The sequence below is a fragment of the Astatotilapia calliptera genome, chromosome 1, assembly GCF_900246225.1.
Source record: "Astatotilapia calliptera chromosome 1, fAstCal1.2, whole genome shotgun sequence".
Classification (NCBI taxonomy): Eukaryota; Metazoa; Chordata; class Actinopteri; order Cichliformes; family Cichlidae; genus Astatotilapia; species Astatotilapia calliptera.
Window position 1 is genome coordinate 12,173,365 of NC_039302.1, and position 22,600 is coordinate 12,195,964.

Consider the following 22,600-nt stretch of genomic DNA (forward strand, 5'->3'; position numbering starts at 1 on the left):
GTCCCGTTAAGTGCCAGTTAACTGGAGCCTGGATACGGATCAGGGGCAAGAAGGAGGCGAAGAGAAGACGGCACTGGTCAGAAAACAGTTACGAAATTCAACTCCAAGATTTGGAATATGTTGTCCTCCCATGAGTGCTGGATTGTTACTGTTTTTCTGGCAGGTAAGAAAGAGGAGCATTAAAAAATTCCAATGTGATTCCCGTGCGTGTACAGCGCTGCAACAGGCTGTTTAACTGAGATTGGAGTAACGGTAACGTAGTCTTTGTGGATAAGTAAGGTGCCCTGCCTACTTTGTGGGATAATGACTCTATGTAGTGGGGGGAGAATTAAGCATTTAGATGCAAACATTTCCCCTCACGTTAATAGTCACATCAGTTAACCTTTAACTTGGGTTTTAATGCTTGTAGGTCCGCTGAGCTAGCTGAGCTGCAGTCGACTGTTTGTGGGCTTCAGTCATGTGTGAATGATCCGACCAGAAGCTTTAAAGGAGGCTGTGGATTAGGAGGTCTAACATCAGACACGTTTACTGGGTCTAAATTAGAGACAGAGAAATCCCTACAATACTTAAAAAAACAAACAACAAGTAAAAATGTTTACAAATGACAAGTAAAACTAGAAAACTGCAGTTCATCATTTTTATTTATGTCCTGATCCATGCAAAGTGACTGTAATCAGGAGTGTGTGGAATATTCCATAAAACACCTACATTCTTTGTTACAGTTTATGTAACATGTTTATGAAATTTATAGTGCTATATAGACACACTGGAGCTGCCAGCTATAAGTACATGTTATGTGCTTTAAAGTTGTTTTTTTAAAGTGCTATCTTTAATCAAACCGACATATATATTAATTATATTAATTAGGGGTACCAACATTATTGACTATGACTGGAGAACAGCTCTGAAAGAGTAATGGCAAATCATTTAAGAAGCAGATTTACAGATTTTTAAGTGCCACATGTTTTCATCCTATTCTTTTCACATGAAGGCAACACGTTTGACCGACAGCAGGACAAAACATTTGCTAGCCACTCCCATCTCCTCAGTACTAATATCCAAAACACAGAGCCCCTCCTCTGACTTTTATTTTCTCATCTGGAACAAGAAAGGCTCTGAAAACTTAATAAAGCCAGGATGACCCCACAGTCTGTGATCCCGGAAAGAGCTGACTTGTGGGTTTGTTTGTTTTTGGGCTCCAGTTCTTAGAAATCAGAGTGAGGTTCCCACCTGAGGAATTTATGTTTCAGCAGACTTTAGTTTGAGTCAATTCATTGCTTCATTTATTTAAAAACCTAAGACTTTTACCTGAAAATATGAGCTGATGATACTAATAATAAAAATAAATTAGAGGACAACTTCAAATATTCAGTGTACAGGTATTTAAAACAAAGAAAATAATCATTTTAAATCTGATAAACCAGAATATCTTTCGCATAATTGAATTAATGGTAAATACATGTAAATAATGTGTCATTTGATTTTTGGTTGATCAGCTAACCAAGTGGTCCCCAAGCATTTTGCAGCATGCTGAACTTCTGAATCCAAAAAAGTCCATATCAGTCAGCTGACTAATTGTTCCTGTTGTACTAAATAATGTAAAGTAATGAAAATAATGTAAATAAATTGTACTAAGCCATTGTTTAACATTAGAAATCTCAAAGTTCTCCAAAACCACAGTAGATAAATCAAATCAATATTTGGTGTGACCTCCCTTTGCCTATAAAACAGCATCAGTTCTACGTACACTTGCACACAGTTTTTGAAGGAACTTGGCTGGTAGGTTGCTCCAAACATTTTGGACTAACCACAGATCTTCTGTGGATGCAGATACACGAAGAGACATCCTTCTGTCTCTTCATGTAATCCCAGACACACTCAATGGTGTTGAGATCAGGGCTCTGAAGGGGCCATACCATCATTTCCAGCACTTCTTGTTCTTCTTGACGCTGAAGATAGTTCTTAATGACTTTGGCTGAATGTTTGAGGTCGTTGTCCTGCTGCAGAATACATTTGGGGCCAATGAACAAAAATGTATATTTCTGAAAGCATTCTTTGTTTACAGCATTTTTTCACACCTGCCTAAAACTTTGTGCAGTACTAATAGATTATTCTGTTGTATTCTCTTCCAAACTGAGCGATCTTTACACACAACAGCTTTCACAAGGGTGGTATGCTTTAATTGAGCTTCAAAAGATATATGTGGGTATGTTGGAACTCTGGTATAATATGAACATTTGTGTAGTGTTTCTGTTGCAGTTGTTACACTGCTAGTAAACACAACACCGTGCTTGCCCTTGCTGTAGCTTGTTGCATTTTGGATAAATTCACTCAGCTCTCTCCCTCAGGAGTGGGCGTGCTTCATTCTCAGTAACAGAATGAAAATAAAAGGGCCGGGTCTTGATTAAGCCAAGTCCCCTCCCTCTTCATTCCTACCTCTGCCCTTCTTCGCTGTTCCAGTCCTCCCACAGCTTGGCTTGACACATATACACAAATGCGCACATATGTTCTTGGGCGTGTGTGTGTGTTTTATTTCACATGACTACCTCTCCTGTGTAATGTTGTTAGTGGACTGTCGATCCCAGGCCCACCTTCATCATGTGACCCTGAGTAGCACAGCTTCAGATGCCCCACAGCAACATCAGGCCAGCTCAGAGTCAGATTTCACTGAGCTGAAGCAACTCAAACCAACACACACGCTGCTTCATTTCATTACAGCTAAAGGAGGAAAGAATTCTTGGGAATTCTTTTAAGTCTGCTGGTATATCTAGATGACGTCATTCACCATCCTCTGGTAGCATGTTTTTCAGATATTTTTAAACTCTGCAAACAGGAGCAGGTGTCTCTTCAGGGCTCTATTCAGTATCTGAATCATTGTGTTGCTGTCTGCAGTGGTGTTCCTAAAATAGTGAGGAGGAAAAACTATCTTTTAACAGAAGAATCCTCTAGCAGACCCAGGCTCAGGGTTCCATTTGCCATGGCTGACAGAGTAAATTGGACAAAATGTAACAACATTGTAGTAGCACACTGGGGGAGTGAAACGAGGTGAGTGAAGAAGAAGTGCTTAGTGGTCTCACGTGAATTCCCGCATTACAGCCTAACTGTAAGCTTAACCACAAAGGAAAGGTTTCAGTCTAATCTTAAAAGCAGAGGGAGCGTCTTCCTTCTGAATCCAAACCGGGAGCTGCTCTGCAGAGAGCTGTCAATGGATTGTTTTGAAGAACATCTCTCACACTTTACTAAGCCTTCATCATCTTCTCCCACAGGTGTCTTCCCTCCATCCAGCTCCGGCGTCCAAGTGTTTGTGAGAGACGAGAAGAAGTATGCTGTGCTGTTCCAGTCAGTGGTTCTGCCGTGCCAGTACACCACCGTGTCCTACCAAACCGCCGTGGTGCAGTGGGTCTACAAGTCGTACTGTCGCGACCGCACCAGGGATTCATTTAACTTTCCCGACAACTTGGGCGGAGGTCTGGGTGGAGGAGGGCTGACAAGCGGAACGGGAGGAATCAGCAGAGGGTACGAGAAGGGGATGACAGCCAGCTACCTCGACTGCTCTGACAACAGTCGGACCGTCCGAACTGTGGCTTCCATCTCTGGTTCCTCAGTCACATTGTCAGAGTACTACAAGAACAGAGACATCTCCATCATTAACAGTAAGCGTCTGTGGCACTACCTATGGTTGTGTTTTATTTTCTAAGATACAGTGGGGCAAAAAAGTATTTAGTCAGCCACCGATTGTGCAAGTTCCCCCACCTAAAATGATGACAGAGGTCAGTAATTTGCACCAGAGGAACACTTCAACTGTGAGAGACAGAATGTGAAAAACAAATCCATGAATCCACATGGTAGGATTTGTAAAGAATTTATTCGTAAATCAGGGTGGAAAATAAGTATTTGGTCAATAACAAAAATACAACTCAATACTTTGTAACATAACCTTTGTTGGCAATAACAGAGGTCAAACGTTTACTATAGGTCTTTACCAGGTTTGCACACACAGTAGCTGGTATTTTGGCCCATTCCTCCATGCAGATCCTCTTGAGAGCAGTGATGTTTTGGGGCTGTCGCCGAGGAGCACGGACTTTCAACTCCCGCCACAGATTTTCTATGGGGTTGAGGTCTGGAGACTGGCTAGGCCACTCCAGGACTTTCAAATGCTTCTTACGGAGCCACTCCTTTGTTGCCCGGGCGGTGTGTTTTGGATCATTGTCATGTTGGAAGACCCAGCCTCGTTTCATCTTCAAAGTTCTCACTGATGGAAGGAGGTTTTGGCTCAAAATCTCATGATACATGGCCCCATTCATTCTGTCCTTAACACGGATCAGTCGTCCTGTCCCCTTGGCAGAAAAACAGCCCCATAGCATGATGTTTCCACCCCCATGCTTCACAGTAGGTATGGTGTTCTTGGGATGCAACTCAGTATTCTTCGTCCTCCAAACACGACGAGTTGAGTTTATACCAAAAAGTTCTACTTTGGTTTCATCTGACCACATGACATTCTCCCAATCCTCTGCTGTATCATCCATGTGCTCTCTGGCAAACTTCAGACGAGCCTGGACATGCACTGGCTTCAGCAGCGGAACACGTCTGGCACTGCGGGATTTGATTCCCTGCCGTTGTAGTGTGTTACTGATGGTGACCTTTGTTACTTTGGTCCCAGCTCTCTGCAGGTCATTCACCAGGTCCCCCCGTGTGGTTCTGGGATCTTTGCTCACCGTTCTCATGATCATTTTGACCCCACGGGATGAGATCTTGCGTGGAGCCCCAGATCGAGGGAGATTATCAGTGGTCTTGTATGTCTTCCATTTTCTGATGATTGCTCCCACAGTTGATTTTTTCACACCAAGCTGCTTGCCTATTGTAGATTCACTCTTCCCAGTCTGGTGCAGGTCTACAATACTTTTCCTGGTGTCCTTCGAAAGCTCTTTGGTCTTGGCCATGGCAGAGTTTGGAGTCTGACTGTTTGAGGCTGTGGACAGGTGTCTTTTATACAGATGATGAGTTCAAACAGGTGCCATTCATACAGGTAACGAGTGGGGGACAGAAAAGCTTCTTACAGAAGACGTTACAGGTCTGTGAGAGCCAGAGATTTTCCTTGTTTGAGGTGACCAAATACTTATTTTCCACCCTAATTTACGAATAAATTCTTTACAAATCCTACCATGTGGATTCATGGATTTTTTTTTTCACATTCTGTCTCTCACAGTTGAAGTGTACCTCTGGGGCAAATTACTGACCTCTGTCATCATTTTAAGTGGGGGAACTTGCACAATCGGTGGCTGACTAAATACTTTTTTGCCCCACTGTACATTCAGGTCATACAGCAGCACTTTTTTGTGGCATAACAGGCTGAAATTGAGCTCACCAGCATTATAAAAGGAATTACAGCACGCTTGCTTGCAATTGGCAAGGGCTGCAAAGGTAAAATAATGTCAGAACGATATTTTCAGCATCACAGATTTCCCTCAGTGCATTGATTCAGTCTTATGTTCTTCTTTCTTGTTTTGCCAAGCCTGGCAAGGTTCATAAAACCCACAGCTTGGGCACAGGCTCACCTTTCTCTCAGATTCCTTAATACCTAAATATCCAAAAGGAACAAGTCAGATGCTGCAACATGTGGAGTCTATTAACCTGTTGCTAAAATCGGCATACTTTTTAACACTTTCAGTTGTTCTGAGTGTGAATACTTTTTCAAAACCATCTTTTCAGAGATCAGCAGAGATGTAAAATACATATATAAATATCTGAACGCCGTGTATACAGGATTGTGTGTAGTTGTGTGTGCCTGTATGTGTGTGTTCTTGTTGAATACAGAGAGGTAGTCTTGTGTGCCAGCCTCAGATTTATGAAGCTTCTTGAAGAACTGGCCTTCTCTTCACGAGCCAGGGCTACAGACAAAAGAAATGGTTTTCACGCTGTTCACTTATTCACTCTGACCTCTGACTCCTCCCTCTGATGTACCTCAATGTCCCGCTTTTAGTTTCACTCTCTTGATCACTGGACATCCCACCCTACCAACAGTCACTTCTCTCAGTGTAAGGCTCTTTGAGTTCTCTTCTTCTCTTCTTGCCTCTTTCTGTCCCCACTCCACCTCCTATAACGAAACAGGTCAGTGTTGTAAATGGGCAAAAAAAGTGAAAAATTTCAACCTTGTTGCCTTTGGAGACGCCCAGTCATCCATTCCCATGTAATCCTATTCAGGGTCCCAGGGAGGTTGGAGTCTGTGCCAGCATGGACTGGGTAGGGGGTGTTCTGCTAACTAAATGGCGTACATTTGGCTCTGTGTACATTTGGCGCACACAGTCTAAAGGAAATTATAACATACTCTGAAGACAGCAAGAATTAAAAGAAAAGAAAAGGAGATGTAGTTTTAAATGAAAAAAAGTAGTATTAAGTAGTAAAAGTAGATTGTATTCCAGACTGGTGGCAGCTTGTCTCTCCTCCCCTTCCTCAGTTAGCAGGAAAAGGAAGTGAATTATACAACCCATTTCCTGTCTGTATTTATATGTCAACCTCCTCACAATAGAATCATTGGACCAACATTGTCTTTTATTTTGACTCCTGAGCCAAATGGAGCAAAGTCTGCAAGCTAGTCATGTTTATGCACATGGCTCTCCCTCTTTACATCATATCACCATCATATTACATCTTACACCAAACCCACCCTCTTATTTGGTGTTCTAGCTAAGCTTCCTCAACTGTGACAATGGACAATGACATGTTCCTTTTATCACTAGATTTCTATATGTAACATACAATCACTGTTTTTTTTATTAGGTACACCTTGCTGTGCTGGGTTGGACCCACTTTGCCTTAATTCTTTGTGGCATAGATTCAGCAGGTTTCTAGAAACATCTCCCATTCCACTGAATTGAGATCTGGTGACTGTGGAGGCCATTGTCATGTTTAAGAAACCACTTATTATATATTTGAGCTTGTTGACATCCTGGTACAGGTACATCATCCTGTGGGAAACAGCCATCAGAAGATGGGTACATTGTAGTCATAAATGGTCAGCAGCAATACTCATGTTGGCCGTGGGGTTTAAATAATGCTTGGGTGGTACTGAGGGGCCCAAAGTGTGCCAAGAAAACATCCCCATATCATTATACCATTACCACCAACCTGTACTGTAATATATCTATATATACAGTATTATAGATATCTGTATACCTATATTATTGCTAATATATATTTGTGATATATCTATAGTATGGCTAAAGCTTCTGGATGGATGCAAACTGCATTTCGTTGCCTTGCACCTGTGACATGTACAATGACAATAAAGTTGAATTCTATTCTATTCTATTCTACTGTTGATGCAATGCAGGATGCAGCCATGCAGCAGTGTTGTTTATGCCAAATTGTGATTGCTACCATCTGAATGTGGTAGAGAAATTGACAATAAGCAATCTTTTTCCAATCTTACCGTTCAACTGAATACGCTACGTCCAAATGAACAGAATCCACTTTTTGGGATTTCCTTACCTGGATGATTGAACATGCATCGAAACATTAAATCACCTTTCTTTCCCACTGAGTTGTCTTCATACCTAAATGCACTGAGCTGCTGCCGTGTTATTGGCTGATTTCTTAGTTTTGTAACAAGAAGTTTAACAGTTCTACAAAATAACGTGGCTAGTGAGTGTAGACGATTAGCTTGGACCTTTAAATCCTAACTGTATTTTGCTCTTTTAATGTGTCAGGGATTTTCAAATATGCTAAATGACATTTTTCTGAATCCTTTCACAGTCATGGAAACATAAAAACAAATAACTTCATACATTATCCTGAGCTCACAGACAATATACTGAAAAACCTAACTAGCCTACACATATCCCTGAACTACTTTGCTACGCAGACTGTGAGACCGGCCTTATTGCCCAACATCAGTGGCCACTTCACTAAGAGACCATTAAGTGGCTGAATAGAAACAAACCTGCTGCCAGGCTCTGAGATCTTATTGAAAGCTTTTCCACAATGGCAGTTAGCCTAATTAATGCTTGTGGCATTCAATGAGATGTTTTATCGGTGTAATGTGTGTAGTACTTTGTATCTGAGTCTTTGAACTTTGTAGAAATGCAAACAAACAGGGAAGATTTATTCAGGGTAATAATTCCAACCATGCATCATTCACGTGCTTTTGAAAGTCATGCTTTTTTTTTATTATTATTATTATTATTATTTTTGATTCCAGAGTGCCAAAAATTGTAAGACACTCGTTTTTCTTTCAACTCCCCCAATTCAGAGGCTGACCTGAGGATAGGAGAGGTCCAGTGGGGAGACAGTGGAGTATACATCTGCAAAGTGGTCATATCTGATGATCTGGAGGGACAGAACGAAGCGTCTGTGGAGCTTTTGGTTCTTGGTGAGTTGCTTGTAATTTACATGGAATTTTTAAATGAAAGATAAGAACTTGCAGTCAAAACTAAGAAGTGTCATAATTATTGATGTAACCTGCAAATATATGTAGCTTGTAAATCAACTGAAACACTGTGTTAAAAGTCATTGATTTCACAGAAATTTGTACAATGTTAGACTTAAACTAAGTCCTTCAGCGTCACTGTGTGTCTGCACACGTGTGTATTTTGAATGTATCAGTAAGGTGTTGTGTTACAGTAACAGTGTACTTGTCTTTGTTCACTTACATGTTACCAGAGAAACTGTTGAGAGGCTATGTAGCTCTTGGTGCCTTAAAACACTCAGGCTGAACTTTTGTTAGGCTGCCACTCAAAGACTTATGTGTATGCACAAAAGGACACAGTCTCTCTCACACACACTCACACATACACAGAGGTAATCAGCAGTAAGCTTTTACAGTTTCCTCTTAATAGAGTGAATTCCACTCCATAGTTGTGTTACAGGTTCCATAACTGTGAGTTTTCACCCTGATGTGATAGACCCTAAATCCACCATGGTGCTAAAATGCTATATTTTCTGGTTTTAGTGTAGCTAATATGGCATGTGAAGCGCTTCTTGTGTCTCCATAACAACAGTTGAGGCCACAGTGAATGGCTGAGGGGGATCTTTTGTCTTTTGAGCAAATGGGTTCACAGCAAAGAAGACAGGGAAGATTTAATGATTTGGAGGAGGGTCGGCAGAGCACAGTGATAGACAATAGATGAGGGTGATGCTAATGTGGGCCTTTGAGAGCTCAATCCTGTAGCCGAACAGTCTGGTTTTAAATTTACAGTCAGAATACTGATACAATATGGTTCTGATTAAAAAACAAAATGCACAGAGAGAAAATAATTCAACAATTTTCTGCTGCTTTTCTGGGTCAGCTAGACTTGCCTCTTTTGGTCAAGCTCTGCTAGTCCACGTTTCTCATGTGGTCTCTTTTGGGACTTTGATATTGGTTTCATTTTTCAGTTCCAGATGTTATCATTGGGCAAGGACGTGTTAGCTAACATTAGCTAACATCTGAAGTAACATATTGTGTTGATATTTGTAGTTTTCCCCCTTCAGATAAATTTTGACCAGACAGGTTTCATTAGATAATACAGGCTTTTCTGACTAGTGTTGGCTTACCCGCTAACACAGATAAATTCTCTGATACCCGCAGCCGGCTTGCTCACTAACGTTGTTGCTGGCAATCCACTATCTAAAGCCATGCCAGTACTACTTTTGTCATTTTTTCTAAAGAATTTGTGTTGTACTTTGAATCAACCACTTCACTGATTAGTGAACTCTATTTTAAAACTGCTATCAGCTTAAGAGCAGCAGAGAAGGAACGAGGTGAGACACTGGGTATAAAGTATAAGTGTCACATGGTTGGATTTTTGCACAAAGTCCGACCTCCATCCTTAAAAAAGAAATCAGTCCATAGACTATAAAAGGCAACTGAGAGGGTTAGGAAAGGTAGATATACAGTCTATTTGGATATTTACAAAAATAGCATCTAAGAAATTCACAGTGCACATTTACGATGGAGTATTAGGTCACATTAGAAAAAAAAAAAAGGAAAATCTACTTTGAGAAAAAAGTCGAGATGTGAAGATTACAGTTGTTGTTTCAAGACAAACTGCTGCGGTTGCTATACCCGCTGAGTTAGTGAAATCGTACTTCAGAATTGGTTTCAGTAAAAGGAAGGAAAGAATTTCTCTTTTACCTCATAAACACAGTGTGATGATCAGTATGAGGACATTGAAAAGATGATCAGTAATATATTTATTTTTCTTAATCTGGTCCTAATACTTATTGATACATATTTAATGGCCTAAAATGCAAAGATTTGAATTATTTTTATTGTATCTAGTTTATACATATTAATGGAAAATTCTAGATACATGGTTAGTGTGATAGACTGATCTCTTGAAACTGTTCAGACAAGTTTGATTTAACCCTGACTATAAGCCTACAGGAAGGAAGGGCTCAATATTGTCTGGTTTTAGTGTGTGAAAACAGCCCCAACATATAGTCTCATTTTCCCCATACATTTAATCTCTGAAGGAGATGTATATATGGCTTTGTTAAACGGCACCTATCAGGATCGCATGTAGGGTCAAGTATGCAATCCCTGCATATCTGAAAGAAAACCTTGGTTTATCACCAGTCTTCGGGCAAATTCAGGATTTAGTAGAAGCTGGACAAGTGCTATGCTTCAACAGCATGAGAATCACAGAAGACAGCAGCAGATAAAAACAAAAATTGCAGCGGTCTGAAGTAAAGCGATATAAATGTCGACATCGTTTTTAAATGCAATAACCTTAATAGGTTTTTTCTGTTTTCAAATCCAGCAAAGAACATGTATAGCCTACTAGAAAGATATTAAATAAGGTATGTGCACTGTCAGCTAGAATCAGGCCAAAGTAGTCCAGCTTGCACCCTTTCCAAACTGTTTTTTTATACTTACCACTCCTTTCCTCTCTTTGCCAGAATGACACACTCAGCAGCAAAATACCAGTGCTTGTTTGTATCACACACTCATATGCTGGCTTTTTCACTTGCGCACCCAAACCAAACACATTCACACACATTTCTGCACCAGCTCGTGACACAGTTCCTCTCATGTAACATGTTGTATTCAGACATTTGTTTGACTTCTTCTTTAAAAATGTGTTAAGGAACATTTGAGAAATTTAAAAAACAACTAGTAAACTAGTATTTATTTTTTATCTTGATATGACTTTGAGTGACTGAATGTAGTGTAAAGCGCTTTGGGGTCCTTAGGGACTGACTAAAGCGCTATACAAATGCAGGCCATTTACCATTTACTTTAATCTGTCTAACCCTAAACTTAGGGTTAGACAGATTAAAATGATCTAAAATCGATTCAGTGCAATTCAATTTTATTTGTATAGCACCAAATCACAGCAATAGACATGTCAAGGTGCTTTACATTGTAAGATCCCTACAATAAATTGAAGAGAAACCCACCTCAAATGACCCCTTATGAGCAAGTACTTGGCGACAGTGGGAAGAAAAAAAACCCTTTTAACAGGAAGAAAACGCCAGTGGGACCAGGCTCAGGGTAGGCAGCCATCTGCTGTGACTGGTTGGGGGTGAGGGGAGGAAGACAAAAGGCACAAACTCTATATGTAATATTATCGACAACACATCAGCCTTAACATGCATCACCAAGCACACTGCCATTTTAGTGGAAAACATTAAATTAAATAAAGAGTAAAATTGTGCAGTTAGGCATCTAACGTATGTCTTTATTTCACCCCAATAAACAGTGCTAATAAAGCTGGCCTGGGATTAATGTAATTATTAAGTTCTTGGAAGAAAACTTTTGCTTAATAGGTAAATTGTTTCCAAAATGTTACAAACACAGCATAAGAAAGGTAACTGTATAAATAGGAATCAGTAAAAGAAGAGCCATCTGGAGTTCAGATTTTAGATGACATTTTTAGTGTTTTTTGCTGTAGCAGCGACCTCAACAGCCAATCTTCACCATTTGGTTGACCTGAATAGTTGGAGTAGTTTGGCATTTCAGGAAATACTTCAATATTTCAGGTGCATCTTTCAACACTATGAATGAAGATATTTATAGTTCTTGAAGCTAAAAGCTACGTGATACACTTGACCTTTCTCTAGTAACTTTTGTCGGCTTCTATAAAAACAAAGTCTCATTGACTTGGCAGCTATAGTGATGAGACTCGTTCAAACTCCAGTCTGTTTTCGTTTTTTTTCAGCAGTCAGACAATCAATCTTCTAATCAGTTGATTTGAAATGTTTCTAGAGCAGGGACCATAAACTGTACGCCGAGGGCCACATACAGCCCACTTTGATCTTAAGTGTGTCAGATCAGTAAAACTTCCATTTCTGTCAGTGTAAAGATGTTTAACTACATATTTAATCCCTGAGATCTAAGAAAAAGACATGTCATTTTAATAGTAAATCTCAGCTTTTCACCGTAACAATAAATGCTGGTGATGTGTAACAAAGTTAAAGCTCTGGTAGCTCTTTTCTGTCATTTAATTGTTTATCTTTGCTACTTTGGTGTGATATGAAAAGCCGTGGGGAAAGTTTATATCACTAATAGAGGCTGTAAAACATTAAAAATACAGTTTAAAGTAAAAGATTTGGATCTTCCTTCCTATTTTCGAAAGTTGTCTTGTGGACTGGATTGTTGTCTCTGCCAGACCAATTCAGACCCCTAGGCCTTATGTTTGACACCCCTGTTCCAGTGAAAAACCACAATGTCCTCTCATGCATGCTGTTTATCTGTCTATTTTCATTCCTTCTTCGTATTTTGCTCTGTCTTTCTCTTAAATCACTTTTAATGCATGCATGCCGCTACTGCAATAACTTTCTTTGAATCAGTCATTTCAGTTTATATCAACTCCATTGCTTCTCCTCTCTCTTTCCCAATCTCCTCTCGTCCACTGTGCTCTCTCTCCAGGTTTCTCAGGTGTTCCTGAAGACCTCCTGCCAGACTTTGATTTGAAGATAATGCCAGGTAGGGGCTTAGTGCATTCCCCCCCTGCACCTGCTTTCTTTCATTCATACTAACACTGCTGACTGCTCAGACTATGAATATAGGAACTATGTAGATGAGTTTAAGAATAAAAAAAGATCACTTTTTACACCATGTTCAGTGGTTCCTGTGCTAATATTGCCTGTAACACTGTCTAACCCAGTGACTGTTTTCTACAGTCAATGGTCTAACCTGTTCTTCACCCACAACATCTAATAATGCAGCAAGTGCTGGTGATTCACCTTCTTTTAACTCAGAGACTCATCCACACCCATCAAGTAATGAGCTGGTCGTTGCTCCCACTAAGATGAGCTGCTCTGGAAAACAGCTATTATGGTCATTAAAGTTATTTGTGGTTGTGGTCAGCAAGTATTCCCACACCATTCGGATAATATCCAGTCAAAAACACAGTAATCTAAAGGAGAGGAGGGCTTTATGATGCATCGGATTCTTTTGTATAAATGTATAAATGTGCAGATTGTATGGAAGCAACTCCCAGCATGACTTGCTGTCCACGATGACTCCCACAGTGTGCGTGTGTGTATCTGTGCGTGTGTTAAGGAGTCATTACGGTTCCAAACGATATCACATAACAAGCAATTTGGTGGTAGCAGCCAAGCGTTCAGTAAACTGTCCTTTTCCTTCCTGTAGCAAAAACAGGTTTCCTGCACATGAGTGTGTGTTTTCTTCTGGTGTCCTTTAGTTTGTTTGTATGAGAGAAAACATCTTTAGTTTTATATTGTTAAAGACTTCCTTATCTGCGCTCGCCTTCCCTTTCCTTTGCCTTCCCCCCAGACAGATACATGTAGGTTATCTCTTGTACTCACTTTATCCTTCTCTCCAAAGCTGTGGTATTTAATAACAGTTTGTACAATCATTCCTTTTTCCTGTAACTCATATTCCAACTAAGATGTCATTTGTTCCCATTTTCCTATCCAAAAACAACCCGACAAGGTTAATAAGTGCAAGAAAATCTACGAAATCTACGAGGGGACATAAACTTGCAGCTTTCCAGCCTTTTGTTCCTTTGTGATGTCCCAGTGCGCTCCAGTTCACTTTTCCTTTTTCCTGCTTTGACAGGAAATACATCACATTAAAAAATGGTAGAATTAAATCAGGCCACACACAAAGTCATAGATGTCAGTGTTTTACCTTATAGAGAAATGCTGCTTTAGTGATTAAAATAAATCTGTTAGCATGACTCCTTGGCCTGCAGTTGTGATGAATAAAAGTGTTAAATAAAATAAAAGTTCTGAATCTTCTGGTAGCTCACTGGTCAGACTGTCCTGTAATTATAAAACAGAGTTCTGTTAATTCACAACAAATGTTTTTGTCTTACCGAACAAACCTCCCCTGCCATTTCTAGATACAAAGTAAGTAGATACTAAAAAAACAAAACCCTTTCTGTCATTTAATTGTTTTTCTGTTACTTAGTTACTTTGGTGAAGTATGAATGTAGCCAAAGCTGAGCTAAGAAAACAGTTGAAAGTCCAATATGTATGCTCTCTTTCACATTTACCAAAGCCATGCACTGGGGCTGGATTGGAGCCTGTGCTGAGCCAATTTTAGTCCCTACCTTTTTTGACACCCCTGCTTTAGAGATTATATAAACACGGATGAAGAATAAAGGTTGCTGCTGATAATAACATTTTTAGCCTTCAGTTTCTCTCAGCGTTACATTTTACGGCCATTGTGTTTATGAGCAGGCTGCTTGAACTGTTTTACACTACTTTTTCATTTTTAAAGGTTTTTTGTGTTTTGTTTTTACTCATTATTTTTCACGTGGCATTCTCAGAATACAGTATGGCTCCAGAATGATCAAATGAACCTGATCCTGTATCAGTGTGCTGAGTAGGACATACGTATTTATTTATGTGCAGGATTTTGTGCTGTGTGTGCTTGCAGAGTGGGTGTTTGTGGTGGCAGTGGCACTTGGCAGTGTGTTATTCCTGCTCTTGATTGGAGTTTGTTGGTGTCAGTGTTGCCCTCACTCCTGCTGCTGCTACGTCAGCTGCTGGTGCTGCCCCGACACGTGCTGCTGCCCCAGACACTGTGAGTATGAACACACACTCAGAAATGCACAGGTTTGTGCTCGGAGAACTGACGCATGTCTGAACAAGATTATATTTTGCTTTTTTTTCCCTTCTTCTTCTTTTTTTCTTTAAGTGTATGAGGCAGGAAAAGGTATAAAGACAACCACCTCCTCACCTCAGACACCTCCCTACCCACCGTATTTCGTCTCTGGTGTCCCAACCATGGTCCCAATTGCTCCTCCCTCTCTGGTGGACAAGATATCTTCAGTCCCCGGCTCAGATGGGACCCTACTCACAGCAGGTGGGGACTTACTCGTGATTACCTGATTGCCATGTGTTAACTATATTTTTTGTCATTTGAGCTAGAAAAAAAAGGTTAAAAGAAATGTAGTCAGCCCGAATGTCCCTGTGATAAACTGTTCAGTTTATGGTAAAGTAGAAAAACACCAGTATGGTCCTCAAACTAATAAAACACACATCCAAGTTCCCTTTCTGATGACTCGAGTGTGTATCTGCAGTGCCCGTGCACGCTGTAGGGGTTCCCTACCGCGTGCCTTCACCTCAGGATCAGGATTCTCTCAGGGTGCTGCAGTATGTAGAGAAGCAGCTGGCTCACTTCAACCCTGCCAGGTCCACCAGCCACCAGTGTAAGCCTCATAAACCTGCTCTGTGGCTTTACTGTACTACTAAAGTGTTCTGATGCTGTCTGCAGCTTTGGTAGTGTCTTTTATTTGTTTTTGTCTTCTCTTGGCATGACTCCCTGCACTCAGCAAATCTGCCTTCTGAATTTCCTCTAGTCTGGATGTTATCTAGTTGCCGTTTTGCATGCCTACTTCCCTGAAAGTGTATTTTTTTTAATGACTCTCACTTCACACTTAAGGCAGCTTCTTTAAAACCTTGATGTTCTTCATCTGCAGGGTCTTGTTCTGGGAGAAGGGCGCTTTTAATTCATTTTTTGGCAGGTGTTACTTATTTGATTAATTCATTAATTTTGTTCTATCTAGCCTGTGCCCTGTCTGAACTGAGCTCCCTCCATGAGGGAGAAAGTGGCTTCCGCCAAACATATCGCAACATCCAGAAGAACGCTCTGCCAGCCATCCCCGATCACGACACTCAGCCTGAACCTCAGCGCTACCGTGAAAACCGCAGTCCGGAGCCACAGAGTTACCGCGATAATCCCCCATCTCCCCACCATTATCATGATGACCCTGACCCAGAGCCTCGCCACGTACGGGACGAGCCTCTTCCTCCGCGCCGATACAGCGATGACCCTCCATCTTCGTCTCAGTCGCGCAGGCCCGGACGGAATCAGCGGCAACAAAACCACAACAATGAGGAAAACCACAACAGGTGGAGGACTGTCTGAATACACAGAATGCCTTATGCAGAGATACAGGCGTACACTTAACTCATGTCGTATTTTACAGGTGGAACCCTCGCTCTGAACATCTTCAAAGAAAAACATACCGAACTGCAGGGCGAACCGGCTCACTGGACGAGCTGGAGGAGTTTGCTGCTTGTTACAAGCAGAGAGGAGGCAGAGGGGCAGAGAGGAGGGACGAAGAACAGCGAGAGTATGAGATGGAGCACCTGGAGTACAGCCGATACCCTTCTCACCGAGTTGCCCCACCTCAGCATTATCACAGTAATGAAAATGAGGTTGAGGACATCAGCGACCGCGAAGAGCAACCCAGGCGGATCAAGAAAAACAGACATGACATCAGCCCACTACCTTCACCCAAAAAGAGGAGGGACACGTCAGATAGGGAGCGCACTGTCCCACCTCCTCCCACAGCAGGTCCACCTTCAACTTCTTCTCAAGAGAAGGACTATGATGCTACCTTCCTCAACAGCCTGCTGGAGCGTAAAGCTAAGTTACGAGGGGTTACCCAGGGGAGGACTGGGGCCCGGGGTGATGAAGATTCAGACACACCCTCGAAGAGCAGCCTGAAAAAGAGCAGCGGGGAATCCAGTCGGCACTGCAGTCGCTCACCTAGTAACAGGCCCGACGCAGATTTGCTGCCTCCTCACACGGAGACAGAGCGAGTAAGAACTGACAGGTCGTCACCAGGAAACACTCACTCCCCTCAGCCGTCCGTTCATTCCTTAGCGAGTCACAGAGAAGATCCCAGAAACAAGTCCAGGAAAGTGGTGAGTAACATCGTGAATTACTGGGATTGTATGCAAATTTAAGGATTTAAAGTATAGAGTATATATTCAATATATTTTCTTGGTACTGGTGTGTAATTAATGAATACAGACTAGAAAAATGATAACACTAGGCTAGCTTCAAATCACTAAACACCCAGTGCTGTATTTCCCCATTGTTTGAGGGTGTTTCCAATAACGTGCACTTGGCTAGGAGCCCATAAAACTGTTGAGGAACTCATGAGCTTAGAGATCCTGTACAATAGTTTGAGGACAAAGTGTCACGTTAACAAGGGCAGTCGAACACAGCAGCCACTTCATTCTATAAATAAAGAAATAATTGATCATTCTGGTTTTACGGATTAGGTTAAAGTTCTTTTCAGTTTCTAGAAAAAGTGGGCAGAGCTAAGCAGAGCTTCATTCTATAGCTATAGCTTTAGCTGCTTATCTTTGGTTAGCATCTTTAACATTTTCAGCTTGGTAAAAGTGAGGGTGTCTCATTCGGTTTGTTGTTACAAACGTTTTCGTGGTGGTTGTCCCCACGGTTTACTTTGGGAAACTTTGTGTCTTCGCTCACAATGAAGAACTCGCTAATAGCCACAACCCCATGCTAGCAAAGTTTGGCTGCTCATAGCATATGGCTGGGAGTATGCTACCAACTATTTGTTCACCCTGCTGTGCGCCTGTTGCATTTGCAGAAAGTCTTGAAATGAGACACACTGTCTGACTCCGGTCCCTGGCTGGTCGATTTCTGCACCTCAAATAAAGCCAACAGTATCTAAAATATGCAGAAATTGCTAATGTGGACTTGCAACTTTTTAGGCCTCAAAGTTTCCGTGCGACCTGAACTTGAAGAAAGCTCTAGTTGAATTATACACAAAAGCTAATGTATTTTATAATTGAAAATACCTCATATTAAAATGTCTTCTTCAGGGAACTGGCTGGGAAAGAGTTGAAAAAAGGTTTGTAGGCCCTGTAGTAAGTGTTGTTGTTGTACCTTTGGCAGGTCAGGTTCAGATGCTACCAGAATGAAAACTAGGTAGAAGATTCTGTTCTATCTCCAACTCCACTATAACAATAATAACTGGTTGTCTCCTTACTCACAAACCTGGGTCAAAATGTTATATTGTGTCAAAGACGTCTTCTACAAAACACATCGATTAAGAAGAGTCAGTGTTTTGACCTCAAGTAAGGTCTTGAAACGAATCTTCAAGTGATCTCACAAAAGAGTTGAAGGCACTTTGTCCCAGGTTCCACTTCACCATAATAACCACGTTTGGCTAATGTCCACTCTCTCTTTACTGCCTCACACTGTTCAATAAGATATGCTATGTTGTTGCTTTGATCATTTACACTTTTTTTTTGTCCTCATCAGAGCACTCTCCTCAGCCGAGACTCCCTTATCGTCTGATGGACTTCAGTCTTCAGTACAGACTGAAAGCGTTGTGCAGCCTTGATGCTCTACAGGAACTGCTTGTCAGCTGATAAAAGATGACAAACTTGGATTCATAAAGATAACGTCAAGGACAGCAGACTGTGGGAGAGCTGAATCAGTACTGATGAGTGAAGACAAGGACAGCAGAGGCACCCGAGATTGTTACTCAGCTGCTTGTGATGTCATGGTGAAGTCACTGGCTGTGTGTTATGTGGACTAAGACTGAGCTAATGCGTGCAGGGAGTATGACCTGGACCGTTCCTGCGAGCAGTGTGCTGTTGGTCTCCCCTTGTTCCTGTCAGAAAAGGCTCTGAAGCAGAGAGATTTACGTTACACTTTCAGCACAATGCATGCATTCATTTCCATCTGATGAGTTACGTGAATGAAAAAGAACTGCTGTAGCATGACAACGGTATGACAGCATGGTTGTTGTAAAGGACCGCTGTGTCATTCTGTAGTATATTCAGGGACTAAGGCACCTTAGTCAGAAAGCTTCTGCAGCAGTAATCAGTATTACCAAATGTTTACGCTTATTTATTTTATGGGACAGTGGACATTAATGAAACGACAGTGTTTATGTGTCAGAGCTCAACAGCTATTGTGGATCCATCATCTGAATACAACTAAAATGACCAAAGGAGGTAAAGCTTTTTCTACTTAAAATAAGGATGAAAATAGGAGAAATAAGACAGTGCTGACAATGTGCAGCAGCAATCTGAAACAACACAAACAATTAAAGACTGTCAACAAGTTGCCCCGTAGTAGATCGAATGCAGAAGTGATGCTGACTAACAAATTCTTTAAACGCTTTAGCTTCCCTCTCATCAGAGCTGAGATAAACACACTGTTCAGCACCAAATCACTTAGAGGCACAGTTAGTGATTAGATGGTGGACATAGTGGAGGTTCTCAGAAGTTAGAGAGGAACAAAGCAGAGCTACACGAGAAGAATATCTGACATAAATTCCAAATGAATGGTAACTTGTGGTAACTTCGACTGATATAGTCACTTATACAAATGAGGTTTGTAATATAAGGTTTAATTCCACGTAGCAACATGTATCAGCTAGAAACGTCTGAATTGATTTAGTTTCGTATGTCTATTATTAAAAGTTTATAGCAACAGGATACCTCAGAATGGGCCTCTTGTAGATGGTTACAAATGTGAGCATTAAGCTGTCTGCATATAATCTGTAAATGACCTGATATGACAGAAATCTATGCATTTTAAACATTTTAAAATACCTGTTAAGTCTGGATAAAAAAACTGTATTAAAAAGACAATGATTTTTCATCACTGTGTGAACGAAACACCCTGAAAAGAAGTAGAAGCACCAGAAGAGGCCTAATAATCTGTTCCCAAACAGCAAAAGTATATTTTGACGGTGAGAAATAAGAAATGGTTTTGAAAATCAGTCATAACTGATAAAGCTGCACTGACGCAACACTAAAGTGATGAAGGTGTGGACTAACCTATACTGACCTCTGACCCAAATATGACCCACATTTGCTGTAGCATTAGCAGCGGTGATGCAGTTAACCCCAGTGCAGTTTTGTAACATTATCACTAATGACAGGTATATATTTACATGATACATGCTAAAACATGATTCCCATCAAAATATTTTAATATACAACAGTACATGACAAACTGAAACTGTATGAAATTAGTGAAAAATTAGGGAATCGTTAATGACCCCCTCCCCTCGCAAAGAAAAACGACAACAACAACTTTTTTTTCCACTATATGAATCCCATTGGAAATTCCCCCCATATTAGTTTTAGAGATTTAATCATAGGTCAAGATTATTATGCGACAGTAACATTACTTTGTGGAGCTTTCCCTCCTCTAATAAAAACATGTTACAATTTATAACTAAAAGTTACATTTTGTATTGTCTGTAAACATTTAAAGGTATTGAACTGCAATTTGCCTTTGAACGATTTTTGTACTACACTTTTGTACGGAACTCTTTGTGCACGTGGTGTGTTTGTGTTTAAAATTTGTAAATGATCTTGTGTGTGTAAGCACTCAAGTGCGTACATAAGATGAAGTCTGTATTTCACCATAATTCAGCCATTGCTTATCAATGTTGAGTGAGCACTTAAACCAACTCAGTGTTATCAGCAGCCACACACTAAGCGTGCTTTATGGAACGGTCATATCAAATATTTTGTTCTAATATTACACTGTCCAGTAATTCATGGCTCCCATGTTGGTGACATCTGTGTAATTATTTTTTTAATGGTTGGTGGAAAAATTCTCCCTTTGTTTTCTCTTGTGTTTGGTACAGACAACTCTGTGTGCGGGAGTTAGCAGGAGCGAGAGAGATGACTCTTTATTTTTCTGTTAAGGAGACAATGTGTGATTGCGTATGACTCATATCTTTGTTCATTGTTTTAATCACAGACTTGTAGTCTTGACTACACAGCTGGCTCGACGCTCACATATCGGGTCTTCCAGCTAAGCCGCAGATATTGTCCCTGTTTGTCGCCGACATACCACATTTGTTATAATTGCAGACAATAGGTTGCTAAAGTGCCTAGTTGCAGGGTGGCAAACATTAAGGCCAGCAGTGTTTGACTACGCAGCAAAATAAAGTCCGCAGAAATAAAACTCCAGGGTTTATTGAAAGTTCAGATTATTTGTTTTAAACTGCAGAGACATCAGTGGAATGAGGGTGTTTCTCTATCATGCTGCTTAGTATTTCTGTTGCGTCGGTATGCAGACCTTACTGCCTTTACTGTGTAATTGTAGTTTCTACTTACTTTTGTGGATAAATATTTTAAACCTTAACCAGAACGTTGAGATTATAAAATGTTGTCCATCTAAAAACATGTCTGTGTAAACAAACCAATAATAGCCATTTATTTGTTTCCATACTAATCAACACATCATCAAATCTATAATCCTGCATAAGAAATACTTTAATTGGAAGCTTTTTCTTTCTTTTTTTGGGTTTATTTTTGTTTGCGTGCCAAGCCGACGTCAGTGTGTTGCGATTTCTGTTATCTGGCCACACCTCCAAAGGGAAGGTTTAGCAGGTGAGGAGCAGCCAGTCAAAACAAAGGTGGCTTTTAAGGAGGGGCAGCCTTGGAGATCCAAGACAGGTAGAATTATGCTTAGTTTGCACTATTACACTTGTGTCCGTTTTCATTAGTATTTGCCTACAGAGAGGGGCTTTCAACCACTGCAGATATGTTCCCGTTGAGTCCTCCAAAATCCCAGCTGCACATCGCTCAATCTAGATGAAGCACAAAAAGACCATCAAAGACCAAAAAAATAGAACATGAAGGGTACAAGCAGCGGCTGCTGTAGACACTTTTCACTTGTTGTATAACTTCATTCTTCACCATGGGTGGCTGATGGACCAACAACAGCACAAGCAAGATTAGCCCACTGACTGGTTGTACCACATATTTTTGATGCAGTTTGACTTTCTGCCCACAGACTGCCACCACTGAACCATAATGTTCCCATAACACTGTGATTGCTGCATAAAGGTTCAGTACAAATAAATAAATAAGAACTGAACAGTAGAACTACTCTGGGCCAAAGAATGAAATGTTCCCCTTCATGTCTAATTCTTTCTGATAAAGACTTAAAAAGAAAAAGACTTACTTAAAAGTGGCCGTGTAGCACGTTTACATTACTGTTGCACTTTTACCCAAGTGAAAGATTTGGATACAATTTGTAATTACTTAAGATATTAATAGGAAGGAAATAATTCACTTTTTGAGCTATTATTCTGTGAGTTTATGTGAGCTCCTTCACTGCATGCTTGTGATGGGAGGGTTCAGTGACCACTCACAGCCTGTGAAATGTCAGGAATGCTGTTGAGCAACTCTCATCTGTAATGAAGCATGGCTGCAAAGGAATATGACATCAACATACGCCATAGATGGATCTTAAAGGTTTGGTGTGGATGGAAGTAATTAGCTACCAACTGTTTCTGGTCAAAAATCTTATGGCAATCAGTGGACTGTTTGGTTACTGTCAGTTAATTCTGATTAAACTGCAGATGTAGGTTAAACAAGTGGTAAACACCTAGAAATCTAC

The 22,600-nt window shown here is 40.7% G+C and overlaps 1 protein-coding gene across 3 annotated transcripts; it reads left to right on the forward strand.

Moving 5' to 3' along the window:
- LOC113020458 (immunoglobulin-like domain-containing receptor 2) lies at nt 1-21,337 on the forward strand. 3 transcript variants are annotated; one of them, XM_026164449.1, is made up of 10 exons: nt 1-163; nt 3,267-3,653; nt 8,249-8,368; nt 12,851-12,907; nt 14,831-14,977; nt 15,092-15,259; nt 15,477-15,605; nt 15,963-16,308; nt 16,386-17,109; nt 18,482-21,337. In XM_026164449.1, the coding sequence occupies exons 1-10, from the start codon at nt 118-120 to the stop codon at nt 18,515-18,517; spliced, it is 2,160 nt and encodes a 719-aa protein (XP_026020234.1). In that variant the 5' UTR covers nt 1-117; the 3' UTR covers nt 18,518-21,337. The 3 variants fall into 3 exon arrangements, with proteins under 3 accessions (XP_026020234.1, XP_026020252.1, XP_026020242.1); XM_026164467.1 differs by lacking the exon at nt 15,477-15,605; XM_026164457.1 differs by lacking the exon at nt 12,851-12,907.
- The last annotated feature ends 1,263 nt before the right edge of the window (nt 21,338-22,600 follow it).